General features: G+C 38.0%; 2 protein-coding genes across 4 annotated transcripts; one reads left to right on the top strand and one right to left on the bottom strand.

Annotated features, from left to right (window-relative positions):
- The first annotated feature begins 6324 nt into the window (after nucleotides 1-6324).
- LOC132200416 (INO80 complex subunit C) lies at nucleotides 6325-7277 on the top strand. Its single transcript, XM_059625865.1, has 6 exons — nucleotides 6325-6417; nucleotides 6477-6555; nucleotides 6635-6757; nucleotides 6816-6915; nucleotides 6983-7050; nucleotides 7107-7277. Exons 2-6 carry the CDS (start codon nucleotides 6523-6525, stop codon nucleotides 7233-7235), a joined length of 453 nt encoding a protein of 150 aa, XP_059481848.1. The 5' UTR covers nucleotides 6325-6417; nucleotides 6477-6522; the 3' UTR covers nucleotides 7236-7277.
- On the bottom strand, nucleotides 7253-16065 carry LOC132200397 (probable serine/threonine-protein kinase dyrk2). Of its 3 annotated transcripts, none has more exons than XM_059625844.1 (12): nucleotides 13738-16065; nucleotides 12258-12584; nucleotides 10766-10835; nucleotides 10352-10418; nucleotides 9987-10103; nucleotides 9788-9878; nucleotides 9554-9724; nucleotides 9374-9500; nucleotides 9022-9166; nucleotides 8742-8847; nucleotides 8523-8678; nucleotides 7253-7986 (listed from the first exon to the last, which is right to left on the bottom strand). In XM_059625844.1, the coding sequence occupies exons 1-12, from the start codon at nucleotides 14572-14574 to the stop codon at nucleotides 7915-7917; spliced, it is 2286 nt and encodes a 761-aa protein (XP_059481827.1). In that variant the 5' UTR covers nucleotides 14575-16065; the 3' UTR covers nucleotides 7253-7914. The 3 variants fall into 3 exon arrangements, with proteins under 3 accessions (XP_059481827.1, XP_059481819.1, XP_059481836.1); XM_059625836.1 differs by having other exon boundaries at nucleotides 9374-9503; nucleotides 13738-16061; XM_059625853.1 differs by lacking the exon at nucleotides 7253-7986 and having other exon boundaries at nucleotides 8425-8678; nucleotides 9374-9503.
- Between the last annotated feature and the right edge of the window lie 322 nt (nucleotides 16066-16387).

Here is a 16387-nt window from a genome sequence, read left to right as displayed (position 1 = left end):
AAGTTATTTTTTATACAATATTTTTTGCCAACTACAGAGAAAATTGAAGTATAACAATATGATCATTTGTTTATTTTGTCAAATAAACAAATTTCATTTGGAGATCCACGTTTCTTTAGAGTTTGCTGGGGCAGAATTTTTTTAATGCACCAAATTAGACTGCATTTGATTTAAATAATTTATTGTATCATCTTTCTTTTAAATTTAATTTCTTCTCATTAATAAATCAACAACATATGTTTCTTGATTACTATTAATTTTCGAAACAAAATCAAATGATATGTGACTTGCGAAAAAATGTTAATACTTTTGCTAAATTAATTTTCATATTTTCCCAAATAAATATTTCCATGCATTTTATTTTTATTTTTGTAAGTCAATTTTTGTGTCTCTAACAATGTGAATAAAAGGATTGACTTTACAAAAAGAGCAGACGATTTGCGTGTGTCGCAATTTTTTGGCTTTCAAGGCCAAAATTCACTTGAGCGCAAACAAAAATGATAATAAGGCGCCGAATGCAGCCATGCATCTCGCAGAGAAAACAATTGCGGAGGTGACAGATTTTCTGCACCTCCGACTGTGATAACAAACAATAAGGAACTCACGAAGTTCATTGTTCGCTCCTTTGTTTAGATTTATTTTTGGCTCTGGTCTTTGGGCTTACTTGAAAAAATGTGGGGAGAAATAAAGAATTTGAAATTCACAACACATTTTTCTCCTTTTTTTATAATAATATTTCCTTATTTTTTATTTGGTCTCCTGCTTGTGTTCCTCGTTTAATGTTTTGATTTTATGACCGTGTTGTGCATATTTGGTCTAGGATGATTTTCGGTGAACAATGAAAGCTGACGTGATTGAATAAACACACTAGAATGATAAGGAGATCTGAGAAAGGAGCGTTTGATTATACAACACAGGGAAGGAAAACAGAGTGTGCAAAATCAAGGCAAGGCAATCCAGCACGCGCTCATTTCAAATGCAGCAGACACGCCATAAAAGATCAAAGACAACTCTAACGCTGAAGAGAAATAAATTAAAAAAAAATCTCAGGTGTATTTTAACAAAAATAATTGCAATTTCATTGTTAATAATATTAAAAAAAATGTACTAATAAATTTTGCACACGGTTTAAACAACTTTCAAAAAGTTATAAATTATTTATTTTCTTATTTCACTTCTTTGAGCTCTCTTTGGATTTTTTGCACTTATCGACTGTGTAATATTGTAATGGTGTCAGAGCTCAGCTATCACGCAAGTTTAGTGTCAATTACGGAGCTAAGCTGACCAAGATATAGGATAATTACCTTCTTCGAAAATGACAACTGCACTCTCTTGACCCATATAATTATTTATTTCGCATCTTGTTTGTTTGTGCTTGGCAATCAAACAAGTAGCATGTCCAAATCAGAAAACAGCCACTGCTATAAAAAATACCTAATGAATTTTTGCATCAATTACATTTTCAAATTTATACTTGAAAATTAAGAAATTTGGCCTTGCTTATTGAATATAAATTTTTAAATTGTGATCACTTTTGTTAAGGCAATCATGAAGAGAATCACTGGCTAGTCCGTTGAAGTTTTTTATTTAATATTTTTTATTTTTACAAAAATTTGTGTGACGGTCTGCGGCTCTATAAGGGAAAAAATCGGCCTGTAAAGAAGGAGATGCATTATAAACTTAAATAAATCACACACAAATACAAGTATGCCCAGCATTATGTCATATTTATATATTCCTGAAAAGTGCGTCGATTTATTAATGATAATAAAATAGGCGTGTATTTGAAATTGGTTAAGATTTTGGATTTGAAATAATTCCAATTTTTAGAGATTTTTTATTTTTAAATTTCCATTCAATAACAGAACGCCATTAACGTCTAAATCGTGCAGCAAACCTTATCCAGAAAAGAAAAAAAAATTATACTAATTTATCACAAATTTTTAGTTTTGCAACTTCACCTAAATATTTTTGTCCTCATGAAATAAAGCTGAAGACGGTGATCAAAACTTAAAGTAAAATCCAGATTCCTTTATATCTAGTCTCCGTGAAATTTTGATTAATTTTATTTTCTCGTTATTTTAAATCTTAAAAATAAGACAAACCGGAAGCGGTGAAGTCTTGGTAATTTTTGTGGGCAATGAAAAGACGTAAACGTGGAATCTGGAAACCCTTTGCGGCCGGAAGTTTATTATCTTCTTTTTTTGACCATTAAAAAAAATGAAACATCGAGTCTTTGACATTTTTGTAAAAAAAATTCATATTTCTTACGATTATGCATTTAATTATTGAAAAAAATTATTTAAAGAAAGGGCATTGTTCAACAAAAAGACACCACCACTAGCAATAATATGAATAATGTTTTACTAAAATAAAATAAGACCACATCCGCCGCATTGCGAGCTTAGGTTGACTTTTAATCAGGATTTTGTAATTTTTTATGATTATTTTTATTTCATATTTTTAATCAAATCTGTCACTAAAAAACCTTCGTTGGTAAAGTAAAGGTCTTTTTGTCTTTTCCTTTCTTTTAACTAATCATAGAACCTGTCAATGAAGGTAAATATAAATCGTGAAAATTTGCACTCAATCTTTCCTTTTGAATGACCTCAAATTCACCTGTGAGCATATTATAACGGGCATAATAATACTGTTGTTTTGTTCCAAAGTGAGATATAATTTATAATTTTCAAGCCGCGTGTGCATTGTCATTGACCACTCTTTCAGATCGTCGCGGACTTACGTAAGACAAAGTGCTTATTTAAAATCGCGATTATTTGTGCTCCTTGCGGTTCATTTCCTCGTGCGGCGGGCGCAAGGGCGACCATTCTCCGGCACCTGCCAAAGGTCACCAGCTCGACTCAATCAAGTTCATCACCTCAGGCCATTCGCCTCTATTTTTAATCCGCTCCCTCGCGTGTGTGACTTGTTTGTTCCCACGCATAATAATATTCAAGCAAAGTAATTTTTTCCACAGAAACTTTTGGCTGCTTAACTGTTTTATTTTTTTAATAGAAACATATTTATTTATTTTCCATTCAGATACATGAAATACACAACATCTTACGTCAAGTCAATGCGAGTCAATACACAAAAAAAATTAAATAATATAAAATACTGCATGATTGGTCCAGAATTAGATAAGAGGATAAGGGTTGATTTTTCATTTAATATGAGATCTTTTGCATCACTAATTTAATTACTCAAATCTTGTGGAGAAATTTTAAATAATTCTCAACAGAGTCATTCATATTCATTTTTCTATTTCTTGTACGTAATTTTGAAGAACGAAATCATGAAAAATTGATTATTACAATTATTAGTGCTACAAATTCATCAGAAAAAGCCCTCCAAATTGTGAGAGTAAATTTAGTACTCTCTAACATTTAATCATTGCATTAATGGCAAAAAAATATTTTATAAATATTTTTCCTAATTTATTAGAAATTAAACATAGCGCACATTGAATAATAAATAATGACAAAAATGATTAAAACCAAGTCATATTTAATACTAATAAAAAAATAATAGAAAAAAGAACTCCGGAAAAAAAAGAATGGTTTAATAAACTTTATTAAGCTGTCAAATCTTTTAATATTAGTATTACTTATAACTAATAAATTTATTATGTAACTAAATAGTCTGAAAATGTACAAAGAACGCTCCAGAAATAGAAAAGTGCGCAAGTGAAACTAGAAGGATGGCGCGTCAGGCAAATTAGGATAAATTGAAATAACAATTAATTAAATGCCGATAATGCGTGGGCCGCTAGGAATGCACTCGAGTGCACCTATAAAGGGACCCTCAGTTAGACACCTTCATTATTTGACAGGCAACCACCGACAATGATGGTAAGAATCAAATATACTCTTTATTTCATTTTTCTTCAATTTTAAAGAAATTTAAAATTTTAATTTTTGATCTCGATACATAAATTTTATTGAAATATTTTTGTGTTATAAAAATTAATAGTTTTGCTTTATAGCTAATGAATATTATAGTTGAAATCATTTTTATTTCTTTTTCTTCTATTTTAATACAATTGCTGAAAATTAATATTAATGCGTGTTAATCATCGATTGCTTGCTGCAAGATAATGGTATTTTTCTTTTTTTAAATAATAATCTGTTTTCGATTTTTTTTTTTCAGTTCACTGCAGCACTTTTGCTGGCAGGGCTTTGCCTTGTTCAGGCCAACTATTATGCACCCCAGCGTCCCCAGCAGTACTACCACTACCCGAAACCAGAGGTAAGTTACGATTGGTCTATAATTTTGTTATTATTTGAAAAAGATTTCAGATTTTATGAACATGCCAATATACTTGATCATTTGAGATTTTTAACTGGAGTTAATTTATAAATATTTTACAAATTATATCGCTTCATAACATCAAACTTATTTAAAATTAAGAATCAATGAGTTTTTTTTCGCGCCTCTTATATTTCTTTATGTGTCCCATCTCATAATAATATATTTGAAATTAAAATTCTTCCTTTAAAATAATTGCAGTACACCACGTACAAGGTTCCACTGCACCACTACGAGACGACGACGACGGCGCCTCACCAGCACTACTACCACCACCAGACGGTAAAGCCCGACTACTACCAGAACGGCTACGATTACAAGACTTTCTGGCCCAAGAAGCCCATCGTCGTGCAGCCCTTCTACACGGTGCAGAAGTACACGACCACCCCCGAGCCCACGTACAAACCCACCTACAAGCCATACTACACCACCACCACCACCACGACCCCAAAACCGCAACACTACCCCAGCAAATTCCAGTACACCAACCCCCATCTCCCTCACTACAACTACGAGAACAATTACTACGCCGGTCACACCGGTCACCAGTACCCTGGCCAGGTCAACTACCAGCACGGGGTGAGCCACCCTACCAATGACTACTCCTACCACCACGGTTCCACTGTCCACAAACCGGAAGCAACCACTGAGAGCCACTACGAGCACCACACCGAGTACGATGAACACAAACCGGCGGCAACTTACGACCACAAGCCTTCCACCCATGACCAAAAACCCTCGACCTATGACCAGAGACCATCATCCTACGACTACAAACCTTCAACTTATGACCAGAAACCAGCAATTTATGACCAAAAACCTTCGACCTATGACCAGAGACCATCATCCTATGACTACAAACCTTCAACTTATGACCAGAAACCAGCATCCTATGGTCAGAAACCGGTTGTGAGCAACTACGAAGTACCGAAACCAACCGTCGCTCCCTACAAGAAGCCGGTCAACAATTACGGCCCGGGTTACAACAACTACAATAACTACAACAAGTACCCCAAGGAGGAGGATGAGGACGAACTCGTTGAGGCCAAGAATCGTCCTTCCACCACCACCGCCCAACCCGCCCCTAAGGAAGAAAAGGAAATAATTCAGCCCAAGGAGGAGGAGACACTGGTCGAGGAGGAGGACATCGTGATGCCCACCGAGGATGAACTGACTGTTTTGGAATAATTTTTGGAACTTCTTATTTAATATTTATTTAATTTATTTGAAATGATAAAATAAATTATTGAATCTCCTTTTGTAAAATTCATTTTAGTATTTTTTTTTCGCTTCGATTTGAATTATTATTTCCTCCCTTCTAAAAAGTTGCTGGCCTCAAGTGCGTCTTGTATTTTATTTTTTATTTTTAAATATAAATTTTTTAAGCTTTCCTCTTCCCGTTCTTACAGGAGTTTTTTAACGCCACCCATTGTTTTTTTTCTTGAACTCCAAGGTCACTTTAATTGAACGTGCTGAATTTATGGACGCCTTTTTTGCTAAGCCTGTAAAATACACTGGCAATATTTAATGTGTTCATTCTTTGGACTAAAATACCTGTTTGTGAATTTTCAACCAACTAGGCGAGAAAATGAATAAAGATAAAGCACACAGAGCCGCGCACCGTGAAAAGCTTTTTTAAATCCACACTGTAACAAAATAGGCACGGACGAGTGATGCCCAGTGGACTAAATTTGCATCAAGCAGCAGTTAACTGAATTACCCACACAAAATTTTTTTTCTTTGTACGTTGCAAAACAATAAGGAAATGTTGTTGAATTTTCTTCCTGGTTCTAAATTTACTCCTGTCAATTAATGGAAAAAAGTCTCGCATACAAAATTTCTCAAACAATAAATTGATTTATTTCGATTTCACCAGATTTTAACTCTGCTTGAATTTTACAACATTAATGATTATAATTTATAATAAGTTCAGCTTCAATGTTCTTTATAAAGTTTGGTATGGTCACATGCATTTCCCTCCTTTTCGTGCAAAAAAATATCCACACCACAGACCACAGCGCCACGATGCGGAAATGAACGGAAACAAAACCAAAACAAACAATGAAACTTGCAAGGAGGAAACTTGTCTTCTGATTTCGGATTTGAAAGGTTTAATTTATTTAATTTAACTCAACACTATAATTTAAATCATTTTAATATTCATAAAGGAAACTGAAAAATCTTGATCTGCAAAATCACCTCGGAACTCTCAAAATGGTCAGCAAGAAAAAATCAATTGGCCCTGGCGTAAGTTGTTAATTTTAAAGAGCCTTTTTTATGCCTTCGTCGTTGCATTTAATTCATTGATCATTTAATTAACCTGCAGGTTGAAGGCGTTGAAAGTCTTCCTGGTTCTTCGGCGCCCAGCCCTGTTCCATTTTCTGCTCTGAACGACGACGAGTTGAAGGCGGAAGGCAAGAAGCCTGTGTTCAAGTCAAAAACATTCCAGGCATGACACTATAAGAGAAAAAAGTGGCAGTTTTTATAAGGTTTGTTTACTTTTGCAGCACATGAGCAAAACATCGAACAAAAAGAAAGCCTGGAAATCTCTGAAGCAAATTATTGCTCAGGAGAGAACTCAGCCGATGCCAGAAGGATGTGTTCACTGTAAGTTATTATTTTACTTTTTAATGAAATGAGAAGTTTATTTAAATTTGTATCTTTTAAATTCCAGACAGTGCCATTGAAGCGCCTCCGTCATTCAAACCAGCAAAAAAGTACTCGGACATCTTAGGATTCTTAGTAAGACTCAAAATCATTTAAATTACGACCAAATTAATGAATTTTATTCCTTCCAGGCAAAATACACTGATCCCCAGACAAAACTTCGATATTCAACTTCAGCAGAGTTCTCTACAATAAGATCTCTGCCCAACGACATAGTCACCGGCTACTTGACTCTAAGGAAAGCAAACATCCAAGTTTAATTTATAATTGGATCTCAAATAAAATGCCTTTTTTTAATTTTATTGGATTGATTTTTATTGATTGACTGCAGTATACACAAGCTATGTAACAAGCTAAGAAGCTTTGAGAGTTAAAATTATAAGTAACCTCAGCCTAATTCGTTGCGTGATATGTGGAACAAAATCAGGAGCGTCTGGTTAGTCAATATTTGGAAGGTGGATCTATGTACAAACAAAAGCTACATCATTTTGAGTTTAATAATTAAATTAACGCAAGAAGTGAACCAATGCTGCGGTTCATTACGAATTCGTTCACAGCTCATCTCATTATTCGCAAGTGAATAATCAACATTTTACGAGTTTTCTTAAAAAATATCCGACCAAAACAATCAAGTTGTGGTCATCACTAAAAATAAAACTATGATACATGTCAACAGCTGAGTTACAAGCAAAAGTCTAGGGAAGCAAAGATGGAACTGCTTCTTTTTAACGAGTACAATAATAATTACGAACAAACTCTCCCATAAGTACAGCAATATGGTTTGACTAAAATTGTGCTCAAAACCATCATTTTTATTTATCGGTTGCGTTGAGGCCACCACAAAGGCTACCACCAGCAGGCGGGAACGCTATAGTCGGGCTGGTAGACATTGTCCGGTGGGTGGTAAGACGGAGTCTCGATGAATCGCTCTTTACGACGTCACCGGGACAACGAGTGGCTTCTCTCTCGTTCCTCGCTGTCACTCTTCGGTGAAGCTGCACGCTTCCTGTCCTGAAAGGGATTTTTGTTTACAATTAGTCTCACTCTGCAAATTAAGTCAAAATTTAATTGTAATTTGAAATTAACTAAAACGAAGCTACATTGGAGATGGGAAATAATTTTAATTAAATATTTTCATGCAAAAATTTATTTCTACAAAAATAATCATGCAAAGAGAGACAAAGAAGAAGCCAAAACAAAGTCTGGGCCGGCTAGCTATTGATCTAATATAAATTTTATTCTATTTGGCAGCGGCCAATCTTGGGCCAGATTGGATTGATCAGTTGGCGGGCGGCCAGGTGAGATCAAATAATGCACAAATTTAGCTAACTACACGACTAAACACCAAGGACTAGCCAACACCGAAATAGAGATGGTGCAAACACTGAGATGACACGACAGAGAGAGAGAGATGAGAGATAGGATGAAATAACAAAAGCAGCCTCCGAGTAAATGAATGAAAAGACAACAATACTTTATTCCCAACAAAGAAGTGAAAGCGATGTGTAACAAAAGTGCTGAAGTAGAGGTCAAGATTCGTTGCCCACCTGCATGTGCAGAATCTTCTCTGGCGGCAGGTAGGAGAAGAAGGTGTGGTCCAGGGCTTCACCCAGGGTAATGCGGTTCGAGGGCTCGTACTCGAGCATGCGAGAGATCAAGTCAAACAGAGCCACGTGCTGCTCCTCTTCGGTCATCTGGTAGCGCTGCAAACAGAAATTATTGTTGAAGAACAAAGAGGAATGAATTAATTGGGATTGGACACTTACATGCAGAGGTTTACAGTTTTCTCTGACATAGCGTCCAGCAGAACTTCTTTCGTCCCAGTCAAGTTTTCCGTGATAGAAATACTTTGTCTTCGTTTTTCTGGCCATCCTGTTAAAATAAATTTTTCAATTAAAAGCATGGAAAAAAAATTAAACAATTTATTAATATTTAATCATAATAAAATTAATTAATTGATTAAATAAGAAGGTTGATAAATTATTTCAAAACATAATCAAAAGAATTTTGCAGAATTAAACAAATGCCTAATATGGATAAACTTACCTATAAGGTATAGGCCCAAGGATTCTCTCCATCATGGCTAAGTGCTCTCTGTTGTCATGTGTTTGGAACAGAGTAATGCCCAGGTACAACTCGAAAAGGATGCAGCCAATGGACCACACATCACAAGGTTGAGACCAGCCCAACTCTGAAAAAAATTAAGCATTAAAAAAACTCTTTCTGAGGAATTAAAATAAGTTAAAAAAAAAAAATGGGGAAATAAAAAATAAAGGTGCTAATTTCACATGTCATGTTTTATTTTAATTTTTTTTTCTTTAAATAATAATTAGCATGAATAAATATAAATATTGAGTAATCTTGTTTTTTTTATAATTCTATTTATTGCAATATTTACCTAAAATAACTTCTGGTGATCGGTAGTGCCGAGTGCTGACAATGGTGCTGTGGTGCTCATGATCGAAAGTGGCGCTTCCGAAGTCAATAAGGCGGACGTCACTCTTTTTCACGCGACGCACATCTCGCTTCTTAATTAATTCTTATTAACAAATTTCAAACAGAATCAGAATTCGGTCACCTTTTTCGCGTTGTATGTGACATCGTAGTCAGAGTCTACAAAGAGAATGTTCTCTGGTTTCAGATCAGTGTGAGTTAGTCTATTATCGTGCAGGAACTTGACGGCGTAACACAACTGGTAGCCAATGTGCTGGACTTGATCCATCGGGTACGGCTGGTACTGGTTGTCTTTCTATAAACACACCCCAGTGTCAATAAACAATTATTTGTTTCTTTTGGTTTGTTGAACTCTTACCAGGAAGTCGAAGACACTCAGTCCCAGCATCTCGAATCCGAGGCAAATGTGACCGTGGTAGTCGAACCACTGCGTCATTTGGACGCACAAGCTGCAAAAAAGTAAAGAAGCCAAACATAAAAATTTTTTATTGACCGAGAAGAATAAAAAATTATAATAATCAAAGAGTGGATTTGGGTTTGATTGGCGAGTGACTCACTGTCTGCCGGTCGGGTCCTTCTCGGCGATTTTTTCCAAAGCGTTGATTTCCAGCTTGGCCGCCTCTCTGTATTTTTCCACATTTTTTATGATCTTCAGCGCAAAGAGTCTGTCATTTCTGTTTGAAAAAAAAAATAATTATTTAAAATTATGCAACAATTAATGAGAAAAATACATAAACAATAAATCATTATTTAAGGCACCAACTTAAAAGGTGCTAAATTCCCGCTTTACTTGGAAGTAAAAAATTATAGGAAAAAATTCTAATTCTAAAGAATGAAAAATATGTACCATCATCTTAGTTAAATACATTTGAAATAGGAAAAAAATGTAGATTTAATATGTAATTTAGATTGAAAAAATTACCTGTCCATATCTTTGATCTTCACGACCTTGCCAAACGTGCCCTCGCCTAGGGTGGCCACGATTCGGTCTGCAAAGAAGAACAACTGGCATTAGTTTCAGTTGTTGACTTTTGTCAGCGGTTGCAAAAAGGTGGAGGGCGCAAACAGCTCTTTCCAAAACCGACTCAACTCGCGTCGGCTTCTCCAGAGCGAAAGAAAGAAAGAGATTTCATTTTACTGGGGTCACTTTGACGAAAATCGGGCCCGCAATAACAGTGTGAACAAGGGCCTATGTGAGAACTTGGTCAAAGCACGGAGGGGGCTCCGTCCGTGTTTTGATTGCGTGGAGAGTTTTAAGAAAGAGAAGTAGCAAAAAAATTGACAGAGATTTTGTTTTTGTTTTTCTTAAAAGTTAAAATTATTCTTATTCACGAACAGCGGTGCTGAAGAGAGTCTCCGTGCCGGTAAATAAGGTGTCCTTCATCATCGTCCTGGGTAGGTGTCGACTGTGAGTTCGGCACAGCAGGACAGAGGCACCCACCACACACACCCCCAGCGGCGTCAAAGGTCGTCCGGCCACAGCACCAGGAGGACCGAGCGGGACAGGGAAAGCGGACACAATTCGTTCGGGTCCAACGACGAGGCAAAGAGCGCGCAGCAGGGCGGATTTCGAGCAGTGTTCGAGTATCGAGTATTTGATATGAAGAAACAAACAAAAAAATATACACTGTAGATACATTGGAGGAGAGACTGAGAGAGATTAAGAATGGGGGTTTGTTCGGGCAAAAAGGGGCAAAGACATTTAATTATTATTCATATAAGATTATATTATGATCTCAATTGGTGGAAAAAAATGTGTGGTTAGGGAGGTTAGTTTCGGGAAGGTGTATACTTACAATTTTCGGGAATGGTTTAGTTTGAAAGCGAATGGCTAACGTCAGACAGATGCGTTAATTTTGTTGTTTCATTGATTTTGGATCAAAAGTAAGTTCAACAAGTTCATGCAGCAATTTATACAAGGGAGATCAAAATTCATTTTATAATTTCAGTGAAGGTTTGAAAAGAAGCCTGAATGGTTGGGTAATTTTTGTGATGAAAATAAATTATTATCAAAAATAAATTTTTTTTTCTTATTTAATTTTAAAGTAATCAACTTAATATGAAATATATAATTTTTAAAACGTTTCGTCATAAAAAAGCTAGCAACAGTCTTTAGTTATTTGGCTTGTGAGTTTTTTTTTTTTAGTAATAATTAAATAGTGTTCCATAAGATTAATTTCCAGAACTTGTTTCTAAAATAAATAAAAAACTTTCATTCAACTCCTTTGCTGAGGTGGTGTAAAAAAATTTAAAAAAATTAAAATTATTTATAAAATATATCAAAAGCCAAAATCTTTTGAATAATATATTATTGAATTTTGTATTTTTCAGAAATGAATTTGAAATGAAAATTACCTGTGGGCAAATTTGTACCAAACTATGAACAAAAAGAAAACTAGATTTGCTAGCGGCGGATGAAAGATTGAGAAAATAAATTATCTTCGAAAACACGTGCAAACATTTACACAATCTTTCAACAATTCTAAATAGCATTGGAGAATTTCAACAGACGCATCATAGTAAAAATAGAACAAATTAAAAATGAATTTCAAACGACTTCCTTTACGTTATTAAAAGCGAATTACACTTTGACCTTCAAAGTTTGCACCGGGTTTGAAAGCGAAATCGCAAAGTCTGGGTGGAGAGAAATTAGGCAAAGCAAAGGGTTATTCCGCTGGTTGCGCAACACACACAAGGAGGGGGCCGAATGCACCAGTGAGTCACACTTTGGCAGCAGCACATCCTTTTTTCAAAACTGGTACACGCTCTCATCTCGCATGAGATTTTAAGAAAGTTTTTTTAAATTTTTTGGCAATTCTGATACTCACGCGGAAGCTAGTGGTCGTGTTACGGAAAGTGAATTTCGGCGTTTGAATCAACGGTTTGCTGATGGGGGACAGGGGGATGGGGTCGTGGAGGCGCGGGGCGGCCGCGGGCACCACCGGCGGGGCCACGTACTTGCTCACGTAGCGCTTCGGCGAGCCCGTCGAACCCAACGCGTACGGGTTGTGCACGTTCACTTTGCCCGAGTACGCGTCGTCGATGATCGAGTACTTGAGCAGCAGCGAGTCAATGTCCTTGCGCGGCTTTGACTTGGACTTGGACAACACGGGCTCCACGTCCCGCTCCAGCGTCGAGCTGTCCCGCGAACCCTCCTGCACGGTTCAACGTTAGAAACGATCCAACGAACAAATTAACAACAAAATAAAATAACTCGTTGAAGGGACTTTTGCGCAAGAAATCGACTTTTTATGATTTAATGAAAGAGTTTGCGATTATTTAAATGATTGAATTTGCAGCATTTTTAATTAAATATATATTTTTTACATAAAAATTGTTTCTTATATTTGTTATTAAATTTTTTACTTCTTAAATTTTAATAAAATAATTAAAGGATTTAATTTGATTTGAATTTCTACATTACAACTTGAAAATGAAAATAGCTGCAAAGATCAACTTTCAAATTGCAGACTCTGATATTTTTAACCAGCATCACTGTTCGTTTTAAAACGCTTTGGAGGAAATTCGCGGTTAGAAAAAGCCATCCAATCATCGCGTCAATTCGAGCCGGGTTTAAAAGTGCTTGCCAAAAGATGACACTGGCTGTTGAAACACATGTACTGGTAAATGTGGCCAGAAGTAAATAACCTCCATTGAGCTTTGAAAAATCTAGTTGGCAGATGCTCCGCTCTACACACGGAAAAGCGCGACGAGTTAGAAGCGAAAAGCGAATTATACGCAGTAAAAACGAAGCTTCGCTACTAGATCCACTATACACTGTTTTTTGTAAGACATCCTTGTTTAGAAAATTAAAGATTGAAATTTTTAAGATCCACTAGTTTTTTTGATAAGAAAGGACTGTTTACCGGTTGGAAATTAATGTTTCAATCATATTTAAAATAGATTTAAAAAAAAAACACCCAAAAATTAAAAATTTGTTTGATAAGTTCAACCATTTTTTTTTCACAATTGATTGTACTGACTTGTTTGGAGAAAAATAAATTGAATTGAAATTGTTTCTAATAAAACAGCTGAATGATTGCTTCTTTTGAAATTTAAACAAATTAGCCATAAAATCAAGTTTGAATTAATTAAAAATTTTAATATTTTATAATTTTAATTAAATTTAACCCAATTAACAGAAAATTTCTTAACAAGAAACTGAATACAAAGTAAACAACTTTTACTGCGGGAATTTCTAGTTTAATTGGCAACCCCATTTTCACCGAAAGACTCGCGTGATGCGTGTCTAGCAACAACACTGCCGATTAAGTGCGCAAAAGACCCAAACAAACTTGTCAAGCCTGCCTTGTTCAGGTGGTGGCGCGCGCCGAAGCCGAAGTTGTGGCAGCTCTTGGAGGTGGCCAGGTTGGCGGGGTAACGAGCCGCCTCCGACGTCTGCCGGTACTTGGGCGGTTCGTCGACGGTGCGCGAAAAGTATCCGCCGCGGCCGCTGTTGGCCTCGTACTCGTGGTACTTGGAGCGGGCACTGCGATCGGGGGGCCGCGCGACCCCGTTCAGGTGCTCCTCGTAGTTGGACAAAACCATCTTGGCGCGACTCACCGGCTCCATCTGCAGACTCTGGCGGCCGCCCGCCCCCGAGTACTGCCGCCGCTTGGTGACGGCCAGCGGCGGCGGACTGGGCCTCGCGTAGAAGGAGGCCATGCTTTTGGGCGGGCTCTGGGGGCGGAACACGGCCGTGGAGGAGGCGGAGGTCTGCAGGCCCCCGGTCCTGGCGCGCGTCTTGTACTGGTACTTGCCGGCGGCCACGGCCGGCGCCGGTTTCGTGTAGTCCGTCAGGCGGTACGGCGTCCTGTCCCTCGAGCTGGAGGACCGGCCGTTCAGCTTGGAGGCGGCGTCGGGGGCGGGAGGGGTGGTTGTGGCGTGCAATTTCCGCCGCTCCAGCAGGTCGGCGTATTTATTCTCCAGACGGGCGCGTTCGCTGCCCATGTTGCTGATGGCGGCCGCGGCCACCGCCGCCGACGAGACGTTGGCCGGGTTGGACGAGGTCAGCATGGAGGTCATGGAAGGTCCGCGGACCCTGGTGGTCAGTCTTTGGATGAGACTGGTGCAGGTGCGCACGACGTCGTTGTCCACCAGCGAGGACATGGTGGCCGATCTCTGGTACTGGTGGCGCCGGGACATCTCCCCGAGTTGGTCACTGACCAGTTGCGAGCCGGGCACCCTGGCAGCACCTCGTGTGCATCACGCCCTGAGGGTGCCGCGGGCCCCGAGAGCGAGCTACTTGGCCGCGACTGGCTGCTAAAACTGCTGCTCGCGCCAGTCTATTTTCCTAGCTGCCGCGGCGCGAGAGCAGGAGGGGAGCGGGACGACTGAGTGAGTGAGTGAGCGTGGACGAGGGTCAAAATGAGGATACGCACACCTCTCTCGAAAAGTAGAAGCACCGAGTCTGTTTTTTTAGCGCGTTGTTTCGCTCGCTCGCCGCGGTTTCGGGCGGATCGACGGAGGTTCGGACACAAACCGACGGACGACCCACGCCGGACACCGCGAAAAAGTGACTGCAGCACAACGTGTGCGAAATTTAGGTTTTGGCAAACGCGCAAAGAACGTTCTCGTGACGCTGACGAACACGGGTTTGCAGTTTGCAAAGTTGAGAGAACGACGGAATAAATAAAAAATTGCGAAATTATGGAAATTATACTTAGTTTTAAAATAGGGGAATTTTTAAGGCATGCAGTTGCCAATGTCTGATTCAATTTTGTGAAATAGGAAATCCCGAAATTAATAGGGTTTATTTCATTTGATTTTTAATACAAACTATCCCCCGCATCGACTTGATTCAAAGTGAAGAATGATGTTTTGTTTGTATTCAGAAAATGAAGAATTACGCGCGAGAGAAAAACGAGACCTCCACGCGTGAAAATCGACTAAAATAATCCAATCCACGTGACTTTAAGCTGTAAAAGTACAAAAAGCCGCCACTGCTCTTTCGTCTGATTTCTTTTCTCCAAGATTTTTTTTTTAAATCTCGCATCGCCGACGCCTCTGTGAATCTCGTTTGTCGCCGCTGCTTCCGAAAAAGTGCAACAACCGGTGGCATTTATAAATTTCGGGTCTTTTAGCGGCCAGTGGGCCTAAAGATACCGCGAAGAGGCCGCTTGCGTGGACCGCGCGCTGCTGATGGCTCTGCGGCCGCCGGTGCCAACTATTTCAGTTATATATAACCCATGGCCAGAGATACACACAAGCCAGGGGTCTCTTTAGATCGGACCATCCCCGCAGAGAGAGCACGCAGATCTCGCTCTCCATTTAATTGATGGAGTCCGGTTGAAAAACCGCGCCAAAAATAGGCGTCCTTGAAATATTCTCCGGTCCGAAATAGACGAAGTTGAAGAAGAAATTTTAGTTGACGAGGGCAATGAATAACGCGTATTTGCCGCCGCTGATCATTTCCCCTTTACCAACATGGGGCGCGCGGTTATAATCATGCAGTGTGTTTATTTCTGGCCCCACTAGCTCCAGCGTTTTATTGCGGGCGCCGATATGCGAACTTGCGAAACCGAATCGCGATTGGAGAGCGTTCAAAAATTATAAAAAGCGAAGGGGAGGATCAAAGGGGCAAAATTTTTCAAATATTTTTCAGCGATTCAATCAATCAAAGTATCAAATCACCCAAAATTTAGATCTGAAGATTTAAAATATAAATAAATTTTTAATATTTTGTACAAGTTAAATACTAATAAAATATTTCATCATGATAGGACGAGTTTAATTGAATTTCAGATTTTTTAAATGTTAAATAAATGTTCAACTTTTAAAATAATATTTAACCTTTGGAGGCCATTGTTATAATTTTAAATCTTAAATTTGATTGGAATTTCTATTTTAATTTAAACTTTATTTCAAAATAAATCCTTTTTGCATGTCTTAAAAAGAAAAAATTACAAATTTTAATACGAGTGCAATTTAAAATAATTTAAGACCTCCACAGGTCATT

The sequence above is a fragment of the Neocloeon triangulifer genome, unplaced genomic scaffold (assembly GCF_031216515.1).
Source record: "Neocloeon triangulifer isolate White Clay Creek 2 clone unplaced genomic scaffold, ASM3121651v1 ptg000001l, whole genome shotgun sequence".
NCBI classification, from domain to species: Eukaryota; Metazoa; Arthropoda; class Insecta; order Ephemeroptera; family Baetidae; genus Neocloeon; species Neocloeon triangulifer.
The sequence above is the reverse complement of the archived record's forward strand: the minus strand, read 5'-3'. Positions and strand labels throughout refer to the sequence as shown.

Coding starts and splice junctions, on each gene's coding strand:
- LOC132200397 (XM_059625836.1), bottom strand. CDS start 14,574: ATGTCCCGGCGCCACCAGTACCAGAGATCGGCCACCATGTCCTCGCTG. Junction 12,585..13,737: donor CGCGCCACCACCTGAACAAG/GCAGGCTTGACA, acceptor TGAACCGTGCAG/GAGGGTTCGCGGGACAGCTC. Junction 10,104..10,351: donor AAGATCAAAGATATGGACAG/GTAATTTTTTCA, acceptor TTTTTCAAACAG/AAATGACAGACTCTTTGCGC.
- LOC132200416 (XM_059625865.1), top strand. CDS start 6,523: ATGGTCAGCAAGAAAAAATCAATTGGCCCTGGC. Junction 6,556..6,634: donor AAAAATCAATTGGCCCTGGC/GTAAGTTGTTAA, acceptor ATTAACCTGCAG/GTTGAAGGCGTTGAAAGTCT. Junction 6,758..6,815: donor TCAAGTCAAAAACATTCCAG/GCATGACACTAT, acceptor TTACTTTTGCAG/CACATGAGCAAAACATCGAA.